Genomic DNA, 22,474 nt, shown 5'->3' with positions numbered 1-22,474 from the left:
TCTTTTATCATGGTTTATCATGAGTACTTCTGCAAAATCACCGGATGTTTTGGAATCAAAACATTACTGCACGCAATGTGCCAATGTAAACAGATTTTTGGATGTAAATATGCACATTATCAAACAAAACATACATGTATTGTGTAACATGATGTTCTATGAGTGTCATCTGATGAAGATCAAAGGTTAGTAATTCATTTTCTCTCTATTTCTGCTTTTTGTGACTCCTATCTTTGGCTGGAAAAATGGCTGTGTGTTTTTTAGACTTGGCTATGACCTAACATAATCATGGGTTGTGCTTTAGCTGTAAAGCATTATTTATTTATTTTTTAATTGGACACAATGGGTAGATTAACAAGATGTTTATCTTTCATTTGCTGTATTGGACTTGTTCATGTGTGAAAGTTACATAAAAACATTTTTTTTAAAGGTTTTGAATTTCTCGCGCTGCCTTTGCAGCGGAATGTTGTGGAGGGGTTCCGCTAGCAGAACGCCTGCCCTAGAAAAGGTTCATAACAAATTCTTATTTACAATGACAGCCTACCCCAGACGACGCTGGGCCAAATTGTGCTCCACCGAATCACGGCCAGTTGTGATACAGCCTTACACGGAACCCAAACAGGCTGCGCACGTGCGCCATTGTGCATACATTTATTTTGTCCTCCCACACCAAACGTGACCACGACACGCAGGTTAAAATATCAAAACACTCTGAACCAATTATATTAATTTGGGGACAGGTCGAAAAGCATTAAACATATGGCAATTTAGCTAGTTAGCTTGCACTTGCTAGCTAATTTGTCCTATTTAGCTAGCTTGCTGGCGCTAGCTAATTTGTCCTGGGATATAAACATTGAGCTGTTATTTTACCTGAAATGCACAAGGTCCTCTACTCCTTCAATTAATCCACACTTAAAATGGTCAACCAAATTGTTTCTAGTCATCTCTTCCTTCCAGGCCTTTTCTTCTCTTGACTTTATATTGGGATTGGCAACTTTCATAAATTAGGTGCATTATCGCCACTGACCTTGTTCGTCTTTCAGTCACCCACGAGGGTATAACCAATGAGGAAATGGCCCGCGGGTACCTGCTTCTATTAACCAATGAGTAGATGGGAGAGGCAGGACTTGCAGCGCAATCTGCATCAGAAATATAACTGATTTCTATTTTTATCCCTTGGCAAAGCAGACGCTCGTTGGCACGCACGAGCAGTGTGGGTGCAACAATAGAATAACAAAGATTTCTGAATTTATTTTTGCAACGCTCGCGCACGCGACACGAGCAGTGTTGTCAGCCTGTTACCGGTGGTGAAATGTTTTCCATACACATAGCTACGTTAAGCCTACTTGGACGCTGGGTCCTCACATCTCCCCTACTCTCCCACACCTAATAACCTGAAGCCACAGCACAGGGTTCTTCTCGCAAGGTCTTTTTCCTTACATGGGAGCATTGTGAATTGTAGGTTTATGTTTTTTTTTTACCTGGTTACATGTACATTGAACACAGCAGATTTTCAGCATGCTTTGCAAATTCTGTATAACAAAAAAACAACATTACAAAACAAAAATGTTGACAATTGGGGTCAATGGGAAAGAATGTCCCCCCAATTTGTTGGCGTGGTCGAGGCAAATTCCTTCTGATCAGGTCTATATGGACTAAGGGTATGCGTAGGCCTATAGCCTATTATTTCCCGTTTGGTTTGAAATTTTCTGACTGCACAAATTATTTTGCATACACTCTGGTCAAGTAAAGCAGAAACGTATAAAGTTTGTTTAAACTTCCAATTTTATTAGTCCATATTGCAATTGTTTGTTCCCCCTCTCATTACTACTATTGTTACTTATTTAGGCGGCTATTGGCAAACAACTGAAATGGAAATCCGTTGGGCAAATATATTCATTTGATGGTTGATCATGAAAGATTTGGCTATGCCTAGGCCAACAAGTCACATTCAAATCGAATGGCGATTAAGGAGAAATTAAGATTGTAAAACAATAACCAAGACAACGAAGTTGAAAAGGCCCATGATCATCCGACATTGGAGGGGGGGGGGGGCATGTCAGGCGCTGACATTTTGCCCTCTCCGCTCTCTTTACAATATTTTTTTATTTTATTTAACTAGTTAAGTCACGGTTCTCTTGATTTATGCTAGTAGTCTAACTACCACACACATGTGGTGCTCTGCCAGACTTCGGAGGTGTAGTCAAGTTCAAATATGTTGATGACATCACGATGTTTTCACCATCGACGATGGCTGTCAAACGTAGTCGATAGATGACGCATTCGTAAAATTGCCTATCGACGATGGCTGTCAAACCTAGTCGATAGGCAATTTTACGAATGCGTCATCTATCGACGATGGCTGTCAAACCTAGTCGATAGATGATACATTCGTAAAATCGCCCAACCCTACTGAGCGCATGACACTGCTTTCAGAGATGACTCAAATCTTTTGTGCTCCCCTCCCTGCAATATGAGGTCACTCACTGCTGCTAGAGATAAAAATCTGCATTGCAGCATTCATATAAATATTCACTTTCTGTCTGTGCATCCCAACCAAGCCTACAGAAAACAATCAAAGTCCATTACTCGAATGGAGACATTTCTACTCCTCGTCACTGTAGCCAGATAACTATATGATCAGCACAGATAACTATCTAATTTCCTTAGTTAAGTGTGCCACGCCTAGATGATAAAAGGAATATAGACGTGCGTGTGTGACTGAAATGGCATTTCTATCTGGCACAGTGGTCTAGGACTAACAGGAGCCTGATTTTCACATGATCCTATAGCTGAGGGCAAAACTATAGAACAACGGAGCCGTTCATTGCACCGCGCATCCACTGTAAACGTTATCTGCTTTTGGCAGTCAAGACTGCCTTGTATTTTCTATAAGATTGTACCTCTGACATTTTAACTTAGCTACGTAAACCGCCAGTAAATGTTTGGGTGAGAGGAATCCTCTGACGGACGCTGCAGCAGCATGAGTACATTTCATTTGACTGGTTAGATAACGTTAAGATGTAGCCTACGAAGGTGCAGTCCATTAGCTAGCAATTTTTGTATTTCTTTTTTAAAAACAATTATCTAGCAATTTCTTAAACTAACTAGCTAGTTAGTTAACTAACTACCTTAGTTGAATCAGACTGACCTTTGAGTGTGCTTCTCTCAACCAGAATGGTGTGAATTTGGGGGTCCGAAAGAAACTTCCTCATTTGCTCTATGGAGCTCTTCTCTTCTAGGGCGGTTTCCAAGGAGGCCGGAGCATCGCCGCCATCTTCCAGGAGCAGAGGGACAAGTTTACGAATATGCTTCTGCAGCACCGCGGCATCAGCAACCGTTTGTACGGCAGTAGACACCTCCATGGTGCCGGAGCTATCGTCGCCCCCGCCACCGTCCGACATTTTCCGAAATAACGACCAACAGTCGGTCGTAGACTGAACAAAGAAACGCCTGGTCAAACCACATCAACTGGTAACGTGTCAATGCGGCGGTACATTTGCTACCCTTCAGATGTCTTCATGCAGTGCATGCTGGTATTTGTAGTACCAGATGACGAATTTGAAGCTTTCAGTCGATGGAAATGTCCCATAAAACTACTACGCTACCCACAATGCAATTCAGACCGGTCTCAACTTTTGTCTGAAGGGGGGGAAATGGGAGTAGGCTGATAAACTCATATTGTTTTACTGCCTGAAAACTAATATTAACCTAAACTACAGTATTGCCCAACCTTTGTGGTATATTTTTAACAAGAAACAATCAGATTTTCGCGAAAATTCATATGTCTCTGTGATAAAACAATCTTTGAACAAATGCGGGTTCAGAAAGAGCATTTACAAGCTAATTGTACCACTAGGGGGCGGTATTGCTATTCAAGAATGTGTCAGTCACGGAAAACATTTCAATTAAACTCTTTTAGACAGGTTTATATTTATCTAGGCACCTACTAAATCAAATGTCATTTCTCTTACCTTCTATTAATATATTTTGATGTGAATAAACTGAAATCCCTGTCGTTTTATGACATATTACAAATTTAGTACGGACTAGCTTGATATTATAGCCTATCACAGTCTGTCTGACACCCCTATTGAGTTGGCACAAGGTCGTTAAGGATTATGACAGTGCAGTAACCATAGGCAGTGACGGTAAATGAAGTGGAGAGCTGTGTGGATGGATTTTAAAGTCACATGACCGAAGTCAACGACTCAAACCTCTATGGACGAAAACAGAGGTGTGGGCTACTTTTGTCACACGGAGGGATCAGAGGCATTGAGGGAGCGAACGGAGTTTTCAGAAGGACGGGGGGCTCCGACCCTCGCCTAAAAATGCCGAATAAAGGGAAAAAATATAAGGTGAGTAGGCTAGATGTAAAGATATTATTGAATAACAAAACTGTTAGGATTCATAGGTGAAATAGCCTAATTGGTTATTGAATGAGTCTCTCTCAATTCAATTCAATTCAAAGGGATCTTTATTAGCATGGGAAACATATTGCCAAAGCAAGTGAAATAGATAACAAACTAAAGTTAAATAAACAATCACAAATGAACAGTATAGACATTTAAATGTCATGTTATGGCTATATGCAGTGTTGTAACGATGTGGAAATAGTTAAAGTACAAAAGGGAAAATAAATACATATAAATATGGGTTGTATTTACAATGGTGTGTTCTTCACTGGTTGTTAGTGGTGGAAAAAGTACCTAATAAACTCAGAAAACAATTAACATCCCTTTTTCAGGACCCTGTCTTTCAAATATAATTCTTAAAAATCCAAATAACTTCACAGATATTTATTGTAAAAGGTTTAAACACTGTTTCCCATGCTTGTTCAATGAACCATAAACAATTAATGAACATGCACCTGTGGACCGGTCGTTAAGACACTAACAGCTTATAGACAGTAGGCAATTAAGGTCACAGTTATGAAAACGTAGGACACTAAAGAGGCCTTTCTACTGACTCTGAAAAACACCAAAAGAAAGATGCCCAGGGTCCCTGCTCATCTGCGTGAACGTGTCTTAGGCATGCTGCAAGTGTAACAGTATAGCTTCCGTCCCTCTCCTTGCCCCTACCTGGGCTTGAACCAGGGTCCTTCTACACATATCAACAACTGCCTTCCACGAAGCATCGTTACCCATCGCTCCACAAAACCCACGGCCCTCGCAGAGCAAGGGGAGCAACTACTTCAGGTCTCGGAGCGAGTGACGTCACCCGATTGAAATGCTATTAGCGCACACCACCGCTAACTAGCTAGCCATTTCACATCGGTTACACCCCCCCCCCCCCCCCCTTTTGACCTCCTTTTCCGCAGCAACCAGCAATCCGGGTCAACAGCATCAATATAGCCCCTACCTGGGCTCGGACCAGGGACCTTCTGCACACATCGACAACTGACACCCATCAAGCATCGTTACCCATCGCGCCACAAACGCTATTAGCGCGCACACCGCTAACTAGCTAGCCATTTCACATTGGTTACACAAGGAGGCATGAGGACTGCAGATGTAGCCAGGGCAATAAATTGCAATGTCCGTACTGTGAGACCCCTAAGACAGTGCTACAGGGAGACAGGACGGACAGCTGATCGTCCTCACAATGGCAGCCCATGTATAACACCTGCACAGGATCGGTACATCCGAACATCACACCTGCGAGACAGATCCAGGATGGCAACAACAACTGCCCGAGTTACACCAGGAATCCACAATCCCTCCATCAGTGCTCAGACTGTCCGCAATAGGCTGAGAGAGGTTGGACTGAGGGCTTGTAGGCCTGTTGTAAGGCAGGTCCTCACCAGACATCACTGGCAACAACGTTGCCTATGGGCACAAACCCACTGTCACTGGACCAGACAGGACTGGCAAAAAGTGCTCTTCACTGACAAGTCGCCGTTTTGTCTCACCAGGGGTGATGGTCGGATTTGTGTTTATCGTCGAAGGAATGAGCGTTACACCGAGGCCTGTACTCTGGATTGGGATCGATTTGGAGGTGGAGGGTCCGTCATGGTCTGGGGCAGTGTGTTACAGCATCATCCGACTTAACTTGTTGTCATTGCAGGCAATATCAATGCTGTGCGTTACAGGGAAGACATCCTCCCTCATGTGGTACACTTCCTGTAGGCTCATCCTGACATGACCCTCCAGCATGACAATGCCACCAGCCATACTGCTCGTTCTGTGTGTGATTTCCGGCAAGACAGGAATGTCAGTGTTCTGCCATGGCCAGCGAAGAGCCTGGATCTCAATCCCATTGAGCACGTCTGTGACCTGTAGGATCGGAGGGTGAGGGCTAGGGCCATTCCCCCCAGAAATGTCCGGGAACTTGCAGGTGCCTTGGTGGAAGGATGCGGTAACATCTCACAGCAAGAACTGGCAAATCTGGTGCAGTCCATGAGGAGGAGATGCACTGCAGTACTTAGTGCAGCTGGTGGCCACACCAGATACTGACTGTTACTTTTGATTTTGACCCCCCCCCCCGCCCCCCTTTGTTCAGGGACACATGTCTGTGGAATATGTTCAGTTTATGTCTCAGTTGTTGAATCTTATGTTCATACAAATATTTACACATGTTAAGTTTGCTGAGAATAAACACAGTTGACAGTGCTGAGTTTAGTATTACTTGAGTAAAAGTAAAGATACCTTGATAGAAAATTACTCAAGTAAAAGTGAAAGTCCCCCTGTGACATACTACTTGAGTAAAAGTGTAAAAGTATTTTGATCAGATGCAGTAGGGATTACCAGAGTTGCTCTCTTGATAAGTGTGTGAATGTGACTATTTTCCTGTCCTGCTAAGCATTCAAATGTAACGAGTACTTTTGGATGTCAGGGAAAATATATGGAATGCACAGATACCCCCCCAAAAACAAGTTAAGAAGTACTTGAAAGTATTTTTACTTAAGTACTTTACACCACTGCTGGTTGCCCTTATCTTGTGGCAACAGGTCACAAATGTTGCTACTGTGATGGCACACTGTGGTATTTCACCCAATAAATATGGGAGTTTATCAAAATTGGATTTGTTTTCAAATTCTTTGTGGGACTGTGTAATCTCATACATTGGGCAGGAGGTTGGGAAGTGCAGCTCAGTTTCCACCTTGTTTTTTTGGACAGTGTTCACATAGCCTGTCTTCTCTTGAGAGCCAGGTCTGCCAACAGCAGCCTCTCTCAATAGCAAGGCTATTTTCTGGATTTTGATCATTAGTGGGAATTGGCCTAATTCTGCTCTGCATGCATTATTTGGTGTTTTACATTGTACACTGTTTTTGGTGTTTGTCCCATTTTGTGAATTCTTGGTTGGTGAGTGGACCCCAGATCTCACAACCATAAAGGGCAATGTGTTCTCTAACTGATTCAAGTACTTTTTGCCAGATCTATCTATCTATCTATCTGTTTATCTAACCTGGGCCTACTGTCACTCACACAGTTTGTCTGTCTTATGTAGGAATCTTCCAAGCCTGTGAAATCAAGCAAACCTGGATGCAAAAATGGACATTCCAACTCTGACCATGAGGTAGGAAGCAGTCCAACCTGTATTTTCTTAGTTTTGCCACCATACTTCAAAGAAATCTAAAAAAAAGTTGGAAAGTACTGATGAACAATGATACTGATGAACCTTTTGATTTGAAAACAGAGTTGGACCCATCTTTGTTTTGTTCTGTTATATTCTATCTACACCCATCAAGTACTTATCAAGCAAGGTGAAAATCAATATACTTTTACACTCATGTGTGAAACAAACTGCATGGATTCTTCTAAAATAGGCAAAGGAAGGTGTCTTCTCGGGAAGCTGTACAAGTACTCAATGAGCCAAGGAATATATGACTTTATCTGGGGTTAATTGGGGTTAGTGGAAAGAACAAACCGGTCTAATGAGAGATGTCATGAATCCTCTTTCACCTTTTTAGAGCCTTTCTAGCTTCAGACTTCTGGCTCTATAAATACACTGTCAGTGTTTCCAAAATGGTACCCTATTCCCTATCTAGTGCACAGGGGCATATAAGGCTCTGACCAAAAGTAGTGCACTAAATAGGGAAAAGGTGCCATTTGGAACAAAGCCTCAGGGTTCCTCTGGCATGCAGAGTTCTTAGAAAACCTACTAATCAATATTAGTGTTATGCATTGTAAGTGTTTTTTTAATACACTGTCAGTTTATCGACTGTTAGGTACTGACTAAAACTAGACAGTCACATCTGGCTGTCTACAGTCTATCCGTATGGTCCTACAGTATGGTACTGTAGTATTTATTTAGACTTAAAACATATGTATATCTGATAAGTCCCTTGACCAAGAGGCTCTTGTGCTGTATAATTACCACACCAGTGTGAACATGAATACTGATTAGAAGAGAATCGTAGCAGCAAGCCTATTGACTGTTATTACTTTTTATCTGTAGTCACAATGAAGTGATACGATATTGATAACACACAGTTGTCACTGTTAAACAAATATTATTGTGTATCATATAGCATTTATTGCATAGTAATACTGTTTTTTATCTGGGGTGTGTTTTGTGGTTATCATTACCTGGAAAATACACCCAGGATATTGCAGAGGGTGAGATGAGAACAACTCTGTCCATATTCGTAATTTACACTTCCAGACAACTTTTGAACCTTGAGAAGACAGGCAGGCAGGCAGACAGACAGACAGACAGACAGACAGTCAGACAGACAGACAGCATGATGCCACTATCACTGCCTGTACAGCTCTATCAGTTATCTGTCTCTGTGGGACTCCATTACACACCCTGTGTCAACAGAGACCGTATACATACACACACACACACACACACACACACACAGCACCTCTGATCAGGTTCCCTCCCAGGGAAACATCTGATTTGGAAGAGGAACATGACCCTTAACCACAACTCCACATCATCACTGACTCCTCCCTGTGGAAACAATTTGGGTAATTGTGATCCCTGGCTTCCTTGGGCAGGAAACTGCTGGCCAGTAACGGGAACCCTCGCTTTGCGACTCTTGTTTCCACAGGGTTCCAATAAGAAGAGCGCGCAGCCGCCTAACACCCAGCTGCTGAGGGTGAAACCTGGCTCAAACTCAGCAGTCAATAGGGAGCGGAGGCTGAGTGCGTCTGTCTTCCCCATCAGCACCAATAGGAAGCTGCAGACGCTGCCTGCTATTAAAGGTACTCTTGAGATGCACATATACAGTACACGTGACAGACTCGGGTGGTTCAAACTCAAGTCTCCGAGTTAACAAGACTGTGTTAGCCCACTGAGCTAAAGCCTAGGTATTAGCTCAGGGAGCCAATGTAAGTCTTCAGGTCTCAGGAAAGGTTACTTATCACAAGAGTGTGGTTCCAAACAAACACTCTCTCACTTCCAATATGGCCTCAAAGATGACGTTTTAGAATCGGAGTAGGACAAGAAGTTAGTGACTCCTCTTAAATATTCACTGTTCTCAGTTTATCATTGTACAGTTGAGTTCAATATGTCTCAAGGGCTCACACATTCTGTGTTTACCGGTAATCACATGCATGACATTAGCGTAGCACCGTTAGTTCTGACCTATTAGGATCAGGGGAGGTTATATTAACAATTCATAGGCTCCTAGGATTCTCATAACCAGCTTTTTAACCTTCAGGACTTAGCGTGCTACATTATTTAGACCATAGCGGATGGCAGTTCATGTCTATCGCCAATGCTAATCATCTGCACTCAACTGTATCTCAAGTCTTATCTTGAAGAAACAGATAGTCCCTAGAGACGGACTGCACATCATGTCTAGGGTAACAGTGATTCAAATGGAGTCTTGAGACAAAGATCGGTCATTAGTGGGATTGGTGCCACTATGGAATCGGCACAGTTAAGGTAAGAGTGTTGACCATGGTTGCTTCTGTGGATCACTCTAGATGGGTCTGTTAGATGACTGAATGTAATATAATCTTGAGCGGCTTCACTGCAGGTAGATTTGTATGTTTTAATATTCAATAAAATTAAACAAATGACAAAATAGAGTGCTGATCTAGTATCAGCTGCCATCTTGTTTATATAATGTTATTCGTTAATATTAGTTTTGCTATTCAGATCATATCTCAGCACACATATGGGCCCAGGGCCCATATTCACAAAGTGTCTCTGAGTAGGAGTGCTGATCTAGGATCAGTTTAGCTTTTTCAGATAAAAATGAATAGATCCGCAATCCTACTCTGAGATGCTTTCGGTATAGGGCCCTGTATTGCTTCTTGGAAATAATTAACCTGAGAAATAGACTCTCCGCAAATCTAGATAAAAATCCTTTATTTCCACTGTTTTGTTTCCATTTATTGTTTTTAATTAAAAAAATAAAATAATTTAAGTATAGATTGTTATGTAATATTCGAGGGAGCAGAGTGACATGATGTACCATTCGACATGCTGCCCACCAACAGTGATTGAAAGGACTGACTGAGTGATTTTATATTTTATACAGATACTTGGCAGTTGTTGTTTGGTCTTACCTGTGTGATGCACTCGATGAGATATAGGGGGTTGAGGTTTACACCTTTACATGACTCAGTTGTTTACACAGAGCATTACAGACAAGATCGTTTGCTTTCAGAAAAGTATCCTACAGTGCGCTCCCCATTGGGGCCAAACAAATTGGTTAAATCAATGTTGTTTCCACGTCATTTCAGACCAAAAAGTATATGTGATGACGTTGAATGGTAAACTGATTGGATATGGTGACACGGCATCAACGTAAGGGAATTTTGTATTTTTGTTTTCATCTGAGCCCAGTGGGTCTCTTCTTCTTACCCGCAGAAGAAAGACATTGATTGGTTGAATGACTGATTGATTGACAACAAAGAACCACAAACAGAGGTATTACTTTTCTATAGAGGAATTATGTTGATTGTACACAATCAACCAGGCACGTTCAAAGCTTAAACCGTGTTTAAACAGTGCTTGGTTCTGTGCCAATATCCATACAATAGCATACTACATAGAATGCAGTGTATTGGCATTGCATTCCAAGTTGTAGCCGATGCTAATAAGGATATCAGAGCACAACATGTTTTGTCCCCCCAGACCACAAACACAACTCTCCTTCCTACTGATCCAACATTACTAGCATATCTTACTACGTACAGAGAAGCAGTGTATTGGCCGTGCATTCTACACTTAGACGCCAGTATGGATATTGTTTTTCTCTACCAGACAACACAAAGGCATTGGTGTTGTCCTTGGTTTGTTTTGCAGTAACCACTCTAAGCAAAGGTGGGAGCAACCGGAGCATGTCTGAGCAAGCCAAACCTTTTAATGTCATCACACAAATCACACCTGACATGTTTAAGGACTGCACTGTGGCTGTACAGGACTGCCCCCCCGCGCATCACTATGTATTGTTGACAGTCCACTATTCCCTGGCAAATAGCTAATGACATACATATAAATTATAAGTTATTTGCTAACTAACTGCATCTGATAGGCGAGCAGGGAGCTTCTCTCAAAACATTTGAATACCTACATACCTACAAATGTAAAGTTACAGTATGTCAGACTACAATGGTTTATGTGTTCTTACTTGTTGCAGTACATTCACCCACTTGGCAGGCACCAATAACCCCACTAAACGGATAGGCGTCATAAATCTCTAAATGTTATTCACCTGTGTCAGACGACTTAGAAGTCATATAAACATTTGGAAGCTGCAATCGGGAGACTTGGATAAATGGTAAATTAATGGTAAATGCCTATTTTTAAAGTCTAGTCCTAAAATGAATCTTTAATGCTCCAGGCCTTTGGCATAGATTGGAACGTACATATGCATTAGGAAAGACACCTTGAGAAATAAGGAACAAGATGGTATTCTGTTAGCCTATACCGTCTCATGAGTTTCCCTATTGGAGAGGCTTCTCTTATGGTGGTAGAATATCAGCCAATCAGGGCTGGGGTCAATTTCATTTGGATTTATGTTAATTAAATTCTCCTTAGTTACATTTCTGAAATGTCAGTTTACTTCCTGAATTGACTGAACAGCAATGGAATTGACCCCAACCCAGTTTCCAATGGAGCTCACACCCTGTACTGTGTTTCCTCTATTGTAGCTGGTAGGCTGCCCTCCTCTATTGCAGCAGGTATGGTGCCCTCTTCTATTGTAGCAGGTAGGCTGCCCTCCTCTATTGCAGCAGGTATGGTGCCCTCCTCTATTGTTGCAGGTAGGCTGCCCTCCTCTATTGTGGCAGGTAGGCTGCCCTCATCTATTGTGGCAGGTAGGCTGCCCTCTTCTATTGTAGCTGGTAGGCTGCCCTCCTCTATTGCAGCAGGTAGGCTGCCCTCCTCTATTTCAGCAGGTAGGCTGTCCTCTTCTATTGTGGCAGGTAGGCTGCCCTCCTCTATTGCAGCAGGTATGGTGTCCTCTTCTATTGTGGCAGGTAGGCTGCCCTCTTCTATTTTAGCAGGTAGGCTGCCCTCTTCTATTGTTGCAGGTAGGCTGCCCTCCTCTATTGTGGCAGGTAGGCTGCCCTCATCTATTGTGGCAGGTAGGCTGCCCTCTTCTATTGTAGCAGGTAGGCTGCCCTCTTCTATTGTGGCAGGTAGGCTGCCCTCCTCTATTGTGGCAGGTAGGCTGCCCTCTTCTATTGCGGCAGGTAGGCTGCCCTCTTCTATTGCGGCAGGTAGGCTGCCCTCTTCTATTGCGGCAGGTAGGCTGCCCTCTTCTATTGCGGCAGGTAGGCTTCCCTCTTCTATTGCGGCAGGTAGGCTGCCCTCTTATATTGCGGCAGGTAGGCTGCCCTCTTCTATTGCGGCAGGTAGGCTGCCCTCCTCTATTGCGGCAGGTAGGCTGCCCTCCTCTATTGCGGCAGGTAGGCTGCCCTCCTCTATTGCGGCAGGTAGGCTGCCCTCCTCTATTGCGGCAGGTAGGCTGCCCTCCTCTATTGGGGCAGGTAGGCTGCCCTCCTCTATTGGGGCAGGTAGGCTGCCCTCCTCTATTGGGGCAGGTAGGCTGCCCTCCTTTAATAACCTTAAGCCTGGCTCGTAGATTATAATTAGAAAGAGGTGCAGACCGTTAAGTTCTCTCTTCAGAGATCCATGTGATCCGCAATTATGCTAATTGTCGTTACTCAGCCCTATTCTTGCCATCTCAGCGCTGCAATCTATGGGTTTTGATTAACAGGTGTATTAGTGCTTGGCTACTCATGAAATGTCAGCACTTTAACCTTTTTGGCAAGATAAAACACAGTCCATAAAAACACATCGGACTGTCTTTTCCAGATCAGAAGCAAACAAGACAACACACTGAAAGCATAATGTGCAGGTTGAGGAGGAAAAGTGTTAGTAGGCTGGAACAAGGACGTGATGGAGGCTGAAACAAGGACGTGATGGAGGCTGAAACAAGGACGTGATGGAGGCTGAAACAAGGACGTGATGGAGGCTGAAACAAGGACGTGATGGAGGCTGAAACAAGGACGTGATGGAGGCTGAAACAAGGACGTGATGGGTCCTGAAACAAGGACGTGATGGATCCTGAAACAAGGACGTGATGGATCCTGAAACAAGGACGTGATGGATCCTGAAACAAGGACGTGATGGATCCTGAAACAAGGACGTGATGGATCCTGAAACAAGGATGTGATGGAGACTGAAACAAGGACAACGATAATTTACTCTTGTCTAGTTACCCTCTCCAACTTCAATGGTCAGTTGGCATTTAATGCCCTGCATGTGAGTTCTCTGCTACTGAAGTTTTCCCACTACTCTTTTCACTTGTGTAGAGAAGACAATATTTTTTGTGCAGACTAAATAGGGTTTTCTAAAACATATAATGCACCGACAAATAATTTCCATGTTTCACAAATTATTATTCACTGTCAAACTGTCCTGAGGATAACACTTCTGACAGCAGAGCTACATAAAATTGTCAGACTCCAGCCACCCATGTCATAGACTTATCTCTGCTACTGCACGGCAAGCAGTACTGATGCACCAAATCTGGAACCAACAGGACCCTGAACAGCTTCTTCCCCCAAGCTGTACGACTGCTAAATAGTTAACCAATAGCTACCCGGAATATCTGCAAATACCCTTTTTGCACTAATCTCTTTTGACTCATCAGATACGCTGTTACTGTTTATTATCTATCCCGTTGCCAAAGCAGCAGCTACACTTCCTGGGGTCCAACAAAATGAAGGCAGTTTATACAATTGTGTGCCCTCAGGCCCCTACTCCCCCACTAGCACATATCTATAGTAGTGTCTGTGTGTGTTTATGTTGCTTCACAGTCCCCGCTGTACCGTAAGGTGTTTTTTCAATCTGTTTTCTAATTTTACTGCTTGCGTCAGTTACCTGATGTGGAATTGAGTTCTATGTAGTCATGGCTCTATGTAGTACTGTGTGCCTCCCATAGTCTGTTGGACTATGGGAAGACTTGGGGACTGTGAAGAGACCTCTTGCGGCATGTCTTGTGGGGTATGCATGGGTGTCCGAGCTGTGTGCCAGTAGTTTAGACTGACAGCTTGGTGCATTCATGTCAATACCTCTCATAAATATAAGTAGCGATGAAGTCAATCGCTCCTCCACTTTCAGCCAGGAGAGATTGACAAGCATGTTATTAACATTAGCTCTCTGTGTACATCCAAGGCCCAGCCGTGCTGCCCTGTTCTGAGGGCCAGCCGTGCTGCCCTGTTCTGAGCCAAATGCAATTTTCCTAAGTCTCTTTTTTTGTGGCACCTGACCACACGACTGAACAGTAGTCAAGTTGCGACAAAACTAGGGCCTGTAAGACCTGCCTTGTTGATAGTGTTGTTAAGAAGGTAGAAACTAGGGCTTGTAGGACCTGCCTTGTTGATAGTGTTGTTAAAAAGGCAGAGCATTGCTTTATTATAGACAGACTTCTCTCCATCTCAGCTACTAGTGCATCAATATGTTTTGACCATGACAGTTTACAATCTAGTGTTGATCCAAGCAGTTTAGTCATCTCACCTTGCTCAATTTCCACGTTATTCATTACAAGATTTAGTTGAGGTTTAGGGTTTAGTGAGTGTTTTGTCCCAAATACATAGCTTTTAGTTTTTGAATTATTTAGGGCTAACTTATTCCTTGCCACCCACTCTGAAACTAACTGCAGCTCTTTGTTGAGTGTTGCAGTCATTTCAGTCGCTGTAGTAGCTGACGTGTATAGTGTTGAGTCATTACTCAGTCAGTGGTATGTCGTTAGTAAAAATTCCTGATTCTGATTCTTGATTCTAACTGGATTATATTTGAGAGACTTCCATTAAAGAACACCCTCTGTGTTCTGTTAGACAAGTAACTCTTTAGCCACATTATAGCAGGGGGTGTAAAGCCATAACACATGTTTTTCCAGCAGTAGACTATGATCAATAATGTCAAAAGCTGCACTGAAGTCTAACAAGACAACCCCCACAATCATTCTATCATCAATTTCTCTCAGCCAATCATCAATATCGTCTGCTATAATCCTCAGTAATTTTCCATCCAGATTGTCAGACCCCGGTGGCTTGTCATTGTTGATAGACAACAATAATCTTTTCACCTTTTCCACACTGACTTTACAGAATTCAAAAGTACAATTCTTGTCTTTCATAATTTGGTCCGATAGACTTGGATGTGTAGTGTCAGCGTTTGTTGCTGGCATGTCATCCCCAAGTTTGCGTATCTTGCCAATGAAAAGTCATTAAAGTACTTTGCAATATCAGTGGGCTTTGTGATGAATGAGCCATCTGATTCAATGAATGAAGGAGCCGAGTTGGCTTTCCCCCCCCAAAAATTTCATTTACCAGCTTACAAGCTGTTTACTATCATTCTTAATATAATGTATATTTGTTTCATAGTGTAGTTTCATTTTCTTTAGTTTAGTCACATGATTCCTTAATTTGCAGTACGTTTGCCAATCAGTTGGGCTGCCAGACTTAAATGCCATACCTTTTGTCACATCCATCTCAACCATACAATTTTAAAATTCCTCATCAATCCAAGGGGATTTAACAGTTTTTACAGTCATTTTCTTAATGTCTGCGTGCTTATTAATAACTGGAATAAGTAATTTCATAAATGTGTCAAGTGCCGCGTCTGGTTGCTCCTCATTACACACCACAGACCAGCAAATATTCTTTACATAATCAACATATGAATCACTACAAAACGTATTGTATGACCTCTTATACACTATATTAGGCCCAGCCTCTGGAACTTTGGCTTTCCCAGATATGGCTACTCTATTGTGATCACTACATCCTATGGATTTGGATGCTGCTTTAAAGCAAATATCTGCAGCGTCAGTAAAAAACGTGATCAATACATGTCTATGATTTAATTCCTGTGCTGTTTGTAACTACTCTGGTGGTTGACTGACAACCTGATCCAGGTTGCAGGCACTGGTTACAGTTTGAAGTTTTTTCCTGAGTGGGCAGCTTGATGATAGCCAGTCAATATTTAAATGACCCAGAAAATATATTTCTCTGTTGATATCACATCCAGATACTGACTGTTAGCACTTGGTGGTCTATAGCAGCTTCCAACACGAATGGGGCTTTAGGTGAGGCAGATGAACCTGTAGCCATATTATTTCAATAATATTTAACATGAAATTGTCTCTAAGCTTTACAGGAATGTGGTTCTGAATATAGACAGCAATACCGCCTCTGTTGGCATTTCTGTCTTTTCGGTAGATGTTATAACCATGTATTACTACTAGAGGTCGACCGATTATGATTTTTCAACGCCGGTACCGATTATTGGAGGACAAAAAAAAGCTGATACCGATTAATCGGCCGATGTAAAAACGTTTATTTTTTTAAATTTTAAATGTATTTGTAATAATGACAATTAGAACAATACTGAATGAAGATTTTAACTTAATATAATACATCAATACAATCAATTTAGCCTTAAATAAATAATGAAACATGTTCAATTTGGTTTAAATAATGCAAAAACAAAGTGTTGGAGAAGAAAGTAAAAGTGCAATATGTGCCATGTAAGAAAGCTAACGTGTAAGCTAACGTGTCAGTTCCTTGCTCAGAACATGAGAACAGGTAAGAAGTTTTAGGTTGTAGTTATTATAGGAATTATAGGACTATTTCTCTCTCTACGATTTGTATTTCATTAACCTTTGGCTTTTGGATGTTCTTATAGGCACTTTAGTATTGCCAGTGTAACAGTATAGCTTCCATCGCGCACCCTGCTAACTAGCTAGGCATTTCACATCGGTTACACCAGCCTAATCTCGGGAGTTGATAGGCTTGAAGCCATAAACAGCGCAATGCTTGAAGCATTGCGAAGAGCTGCTGGCAAAAGGCACGAAAGTGCTGTTTGAATGAATGCTTACGAGCCTGCTGGTGCCTACCATCGCTCAGCCAGACTGCTCTCTCAAATCATAGACTTAACTATAACATAATAACACACAGAAATACGAGCCTTAGGTCATTAATATGGTCGAATCCGGAAACTATCATCTCGAAAACAAAACGTTTATTCTTTCAGTGAAATACGGAACCGTTCCGTATTTTATCTAACGGGTGGCATCCCTAAGTCTAAATATTCTTGTTACATTGTACAACCTTCAATGTTATGTCATAATTATGTAAAATTCTGGCAAATTAGTTTGCAAAGAGCCAGGCGGCCCAAACTGTTGCATATACCCTGACCCTATGTGCAATGAACGCAAGAGAAGTGACACAATTTCACCTGGTTAATATTGCCTGCTAACCTGGATTTCTTTTAGCTAAATATGCAGGTTTAAAAATATATACTTCTGTGTATTGATTTTAAGAAAGGCATTGATGTTTATGGTTAGGTACACGTTGGAGCAACGACGGTCCTTTTTCGCAAATGCGCACCGAATCGATTATATGCAACGCAAGACACGCTAGTTAAACTAGTAATATCATCAACCATGTGTAGTTATAACTAGTGATTATGATTGATTTATTGTTTTTTATGAGAAGTTTAATGCTAGCTAGCAACTTACATTGGCTTCTTACTGCATTCGCATAACAGGCAGGCTCCTTGTGAGACAGGTGGTTAGAGCGTTGGACTAGTTAACTGTAAGGTTACAAGATTGAATCCCCAGGCTGACAAAGGTAAAAATCTGTCGTTCTGCCCCTGAACAAGGCAGTTAACCCACCGTTCCTAGGCCGTCATTGAAAATAAGAATGTGTTCTTAACTGACTTGCCTAGTTAAATAAAGGTGTTAAAATAAATAAATAAAAAAATTAATCTTCAAAATCAGAGTCGAAAAAAACAAATTTTCGATTGTTATGAAAACTTGAAATCGGCCCTAATTAATCGGCCATTCAGATTAATCGGTCGACCTCTAATTGCTACCACTGTATCATCAAAGGTATTGTCTAAGTGAGTTTCATAGCTAGTCGGAATGTGAATGTCATCGCTTACAAGCAAGTTATGGACTTTGTTTCTCACAGTTGTGAGTCTGTCAAGGTAAGTCCCACACCTGGATTGTGCAACATTTGCCCATTATTATTTTCAGAATTCTTCAAGCTCTGTCAAGTTGTTTGTTGATCATTGCTAGCCAACCATTTTCAGGTCTTGCCATAGATTTTCCAAGTAGATTTAAGCTAAAACTATGCGTCGGCCACTCAGGAAAATTCACTGTCTTCTTGATAAGCAACTCCAGTGTAGATTTGGGCTTGTGTTTTAGGTTATTGTCCTACTAAAAGGTGAATTAATCTCCCAGTATCTGGTGGAAAGCAGACTGAACCAGGTTTTCCTCTAGGATTATGCCTGTGGGTAGCTCCATTCCATTTTTTATCCTGAAAAACTCCCCAGTCCTTAACGATTACAAGCATACTCATAATATGATGCAGCCACCACCGTGCTTGAAAATATGTGGAGTGGTACTCAGTGATGTGTTGTGTTGGATTTGCCCCAAACATAACGCATTGTAATCAGGACAAAAAGTGAATTGCTTTGCCACATTTTTGTCAGTATTAATTTAGTGCCTTGTTCCAAACAGGATGCATGTTTTGGAATATTTTTATTATTTACAGGCTTCCTTCTTTTCACTCTGTCAATTAGGTTAATAATGTGGAGTAACTACAATGTTGTTGATCCATCCTTAGTTTGATCCATCCTCAGTTTTCTCCTATCTCAGCCATTAAACTCTGTAACTGTTTTAAAGTCCCCATTGGCCTCAAGGTGAAATCCCCAAGCACTTTTCTTCCTATCAGGCAACTGAGTTAGGAATGATGCCTGTATCTTTGAAGTAACTGGGTGTATTGATACACCATCCAAAGTGCAATTAATGACATCACCATGCTCAAACGGATATTCAATGTCTGCTCTTTATATTTTCACACATCTACCAATAGGTGCCCCTCTTTGACAGGCATTGGAAAACCTTCCTGGTCTTTGTGGTTGAATCTGTGTTTGAAATTCACTGCTCAACTGAGGGACCTTACAATTATCTGTATGTGTGCGGTACAGAGATGAGGTAGTCATTCAAAAATCATGTTAAACAATATTATTGGTGCTTACCTATGGAACAGCAAGAGGAACTTCCCCTCCTCCCTACCTTCAGGCTATGCTCAAACCCTACACCTCAACCCGAGCAGTCCGTTCTGCCACCTCTAGTCTCATGGCCCTCCCACCCCTACAGGAATGCAGCTCCTGCTCAGCCCAGTCAAAAGCTCTTCTCTGTCCTGGCTCACCAATGATGGAATCAGCTTCCCCCTGAAGCTAGGACAGCATAGTCTCTGCCCATCTTCTGAAAACATCTGAAACCCTACTTCTAACAGTATCTTAAAAAATCCATGTATGTACCTTTTTGTCATTCAAATTGAGAATTTTACCAACCATTAGGCACTTGGAGTCATATTCAGTAATGTCTGGAATAGAATACAGTGAATTTGTAGAGCTCCTAGTCCTTAAAGAAGGCAGGGCCAAGCTCAAAACGGTTCTGAACAATCACAGACCAATATATTGTCTCTGCAAGTCCTGCCCCCTACTCTCTGTTTACCAATCAACATCCGCTTCCCGAGCTGCCTGCCCACGTCACTTTATGTGGCTGGGCTCAGCCAACCGGCTTGCTCCTTACCGCTGACGTCACTAACTAGACAGTTCCCTCCAGCAGCAGAACGCTTCATTTTCTCATCTGCTTTTGTGCTAAAATGGAGGCTGGCCCCTTACCTTAAGTGGATTGCCTTCCTGGTCGAGTTTAGATGTTGACATGCAATAAAGCTGGAATCAGGATGGTTGTGGATGCACCTAATTCCAATGGGCCTTTCCAGCCGGTGGCTCTTATGCACTTCAGAGGTACGTAGGAACCATTGTTACATTTTGTCCTCGAGAACAGAGACAGCATTTCTCTATCTGTTCCCCTCCGTTGGTTATTGGCTGATTTTGTTACCAAGATGGGAAGATAAGCATTAAGGGTCTTTGTTTCAGAAGGATAGCCGTTTGGAAAGGGTTTTATTGTTTCCTTATAGGGGATCAGGGGATGGTTTTCTTAGGGATTGCAGGCAGAGCTACATGAAAAGATTGAGAAAAAGCTGGTTTTTCTACTCCCTCTGCCCATCCCCCGCACAGCCCAGTGAGGTCATAGCCTAGGGAAGGTTTTCATTATGTTTCCCTCTGTGTTTTGAGAGTGTGATTTGTATGTTTTTATATCTTTGTAAGAGTTTTAAGAGGTTGTACGGCAGACTCGGCCTGTGTTCGTTACCTCTTTTTTTTCTGGCCCATGGTTTGTCACACTCCAGTTAATCTGGGCACAAATTGGCCAGAGGTGTGTAGATTACTGCCTCCGCAGCAGTAGCCCCTTTTCTGCTTCTGCTGCCTCCCCGCCCTTATCTGTCTTCCTTCCTCTTCCCAACGGAGGAGAGGTCGCCACCGCCAAAGAAGGGCAAAAGCCTGGTATTTCCCTCGCCTGAAACAACAAACCTTTGAGAGTCACAGTTAGTAGGCTAATAGGCTAGCAGTAGGCTAATAGGCTAGCAGTAGGCTAATAGGCTAGCAGTAGGCTAATAGGCTAGCAGTAGGCTAATAGGCTAGCTGCTAGCGCATTTACTAAGCTCTGGGCTAGCCAGCACACTGAGTCAATAGCACGCAGACATGGCCTGTTCTGGAAAGGTGGGCCTATGCCCCCAACTGTTCTGTGAAAGCCAATGGAGTTGATGGTGTTGAATAAGATCCGTTATGCCGTGGGGAGTTTATTGATTTGGTTCAGAATTGGAGTCGACCAACACCCCTACATTGAATGACATTCATTTGTTTTGAACAATCAAGTGGTCTCTCTCCCTCTTATCCCCAGTGTCCTTGTAAGACATCGGAGGCTCCCTCTTGCTAATATACTAGGGGAAAAGGCAGTAGAAAGGCCTTAGGTGTATTATTCAGAAAGAAAGGTACAATGAAAATGTGGAGAATGCGATGGGTGCATTGTGTTTTGCTTATGAGGCATGCTTGACCTATTCAGAGCCCATGTCTTTGCCAGTGACCTGTCAAAGTAATACAAAAAGTAATTTTCACTGGTCCTTTGTGGCTGTTGGTAAAGCATGGTACTTGCAACGTCAGGGTCATGGGTTTGATTCCCGTTGGGGCCACCCATATGAGAAGAAAAAAAATGCATGCATGCCTGGCTGTAAATTGCTTTGGATTAAAGTTTCTACTAAATGACATTATAAACCGGGTAGTTTGAGTCCTAGATGCTGATTGGCTGAATGAAAGCCGTTGTATATTTAAGCAATAAGGCACGAGGGGGTGTGGTATATGGCCAATATACCACAGCTAAGGGCTGTTCTTATGCGCAACACGGAGTGCCTGGATACAGCCCTTAGCCCTGGTATTTTGGCCATATACCACAAACCCCTGAGGTGCCTTATTGATATTAAAAACTAGTTACCAACGTAATTAGCAGTAAAAGTAAATATTTTGTCATACCCGTGGTATTGCACAGCCAGTCAGTATTTAAGGCTCGAACCACTCCGTTTATAACAGACCTTATGTCACATTGGCGCTCCTTGCTAAACTCGTTTTAAAGGTTGTAATACCGCTATCTTGAAATACACAACCAAAATGTTTGCCTGGAAAGTTTTTCACAACTTAAAGTAGCCCCTACTGAAACAGATTGCGATTTTTTTCTTTTTTTTGTTAACTATTATGTTATTATGACCTACGGAGATGTCACTCTTAATCCAACGTGACTCCCATTACTGCTGTTATTATAGTCACGTAAAGATGATCAAGGCTGCCTCTGTGACACTATTGTGTCCTATAGTAATGGGGGTTACATCAGGGTTAATGCAGATGCTTTTATCTCTCTTGCACATCCCATTAGAGGGTATTTTAGGCACATGTACAGAAACTTTATCAGCAAGCGTTTTTGTAATTGGAGTAGTCTGCACATGACATAGGCAAGGTATGGGTGCATGCAGGGCTGGTGATTTTAACTGACTGTGGCACTGTTAGATTACTTTAGAATGCATTATTGATCCTTCATTCTGTCCCTTGTTTCCTTGCGATTTAACACAAATCTTTAAGTGATTGGATG

The 22,474-nt window shown here is 42.3% G+C and overlaps 2 protein-coding genes across 7 annotated transcripts in view; one reads left to right on the top strand and one right to left on the bottom strand.

Moving 5' to 3' along the window:
- The window catches only part of dync1h1 (dynein, cytoplasmic 1, heavy chain 1), a 55,727-nt gene extending 52,224 nt beyond the window's left edge, over positions 1 to 3,503 (bottom strand). For both annotated transcript variants that reach the window (XM_036955170.1, XM_036955171.1), the window contains exon 1: positions 3,152 to 3,503. In XM_036955170.1, the coding sequence (XP_036811065.1) occupies positions 3,152 to 3,404 (253 nt within the window). In that variant the 5' untranslated portion in view covers positions 3,405 to 3,503. The remainder of the gene's footprint in view (positions 1 to 3,151) is intronic.
- Positions 3,504 to 3,632: 129 nt separating this feature from the next.
- The window catches only part of ppp2r5ca (protein phosphatase 2, regulatory subunit B', gamma a), a 50,462-nt gene continuing 31,620 nt past the window's right edge, over positions 3,633 to 22,474 (top strand). The window contains exons 1-3 of one of the 5 annotated variants that reach the window (XM_036955172.1): positions 3,633 to 4,358; positions 7,450 to 7,518; positions 9,002 to 9,155. In XM_036955172.1, the coding sequence (XP_036811067.1) occupies positions 4,194 to 4,358; positions 7,450 to 7,518; positions 9,002 to 9,155 (388 nt within the window). In that variant the 5' untranslated portion in view covers positions 3,633 to 4,193. Of the gene's footprint in view, positions 4,359 to 7,449; positions 7,519 to 9,001; positions 9,156 to 20,047; positions 20,245 to 22,474 lie in introns of those variants that run through there. The other 4 variants (XM_036955174.1, XM_036955173.1, XM_036955176.1 and 1 more) reach the window with 4 other exon arrangements.

This window comes from Oncorhynchus mykiss, chromosome 19, assembly GCF_013265735.2.
Source record: "Oncorhynchus mykiss isolate Arlee chromosome 19, USDA_OmykA_1.1, whole genome shotgun sequence".
Classification (NCBI taxonomy): Eukaryota; Metazoa; Chordata; class Actinopteri; order Salmoniformes; family Salmonidae; genus Oncorhynchus; species Oncorhynchus mykiss.
This window is presented reverse-complemented; position numbering and strand designations above follow the sequence as displayed.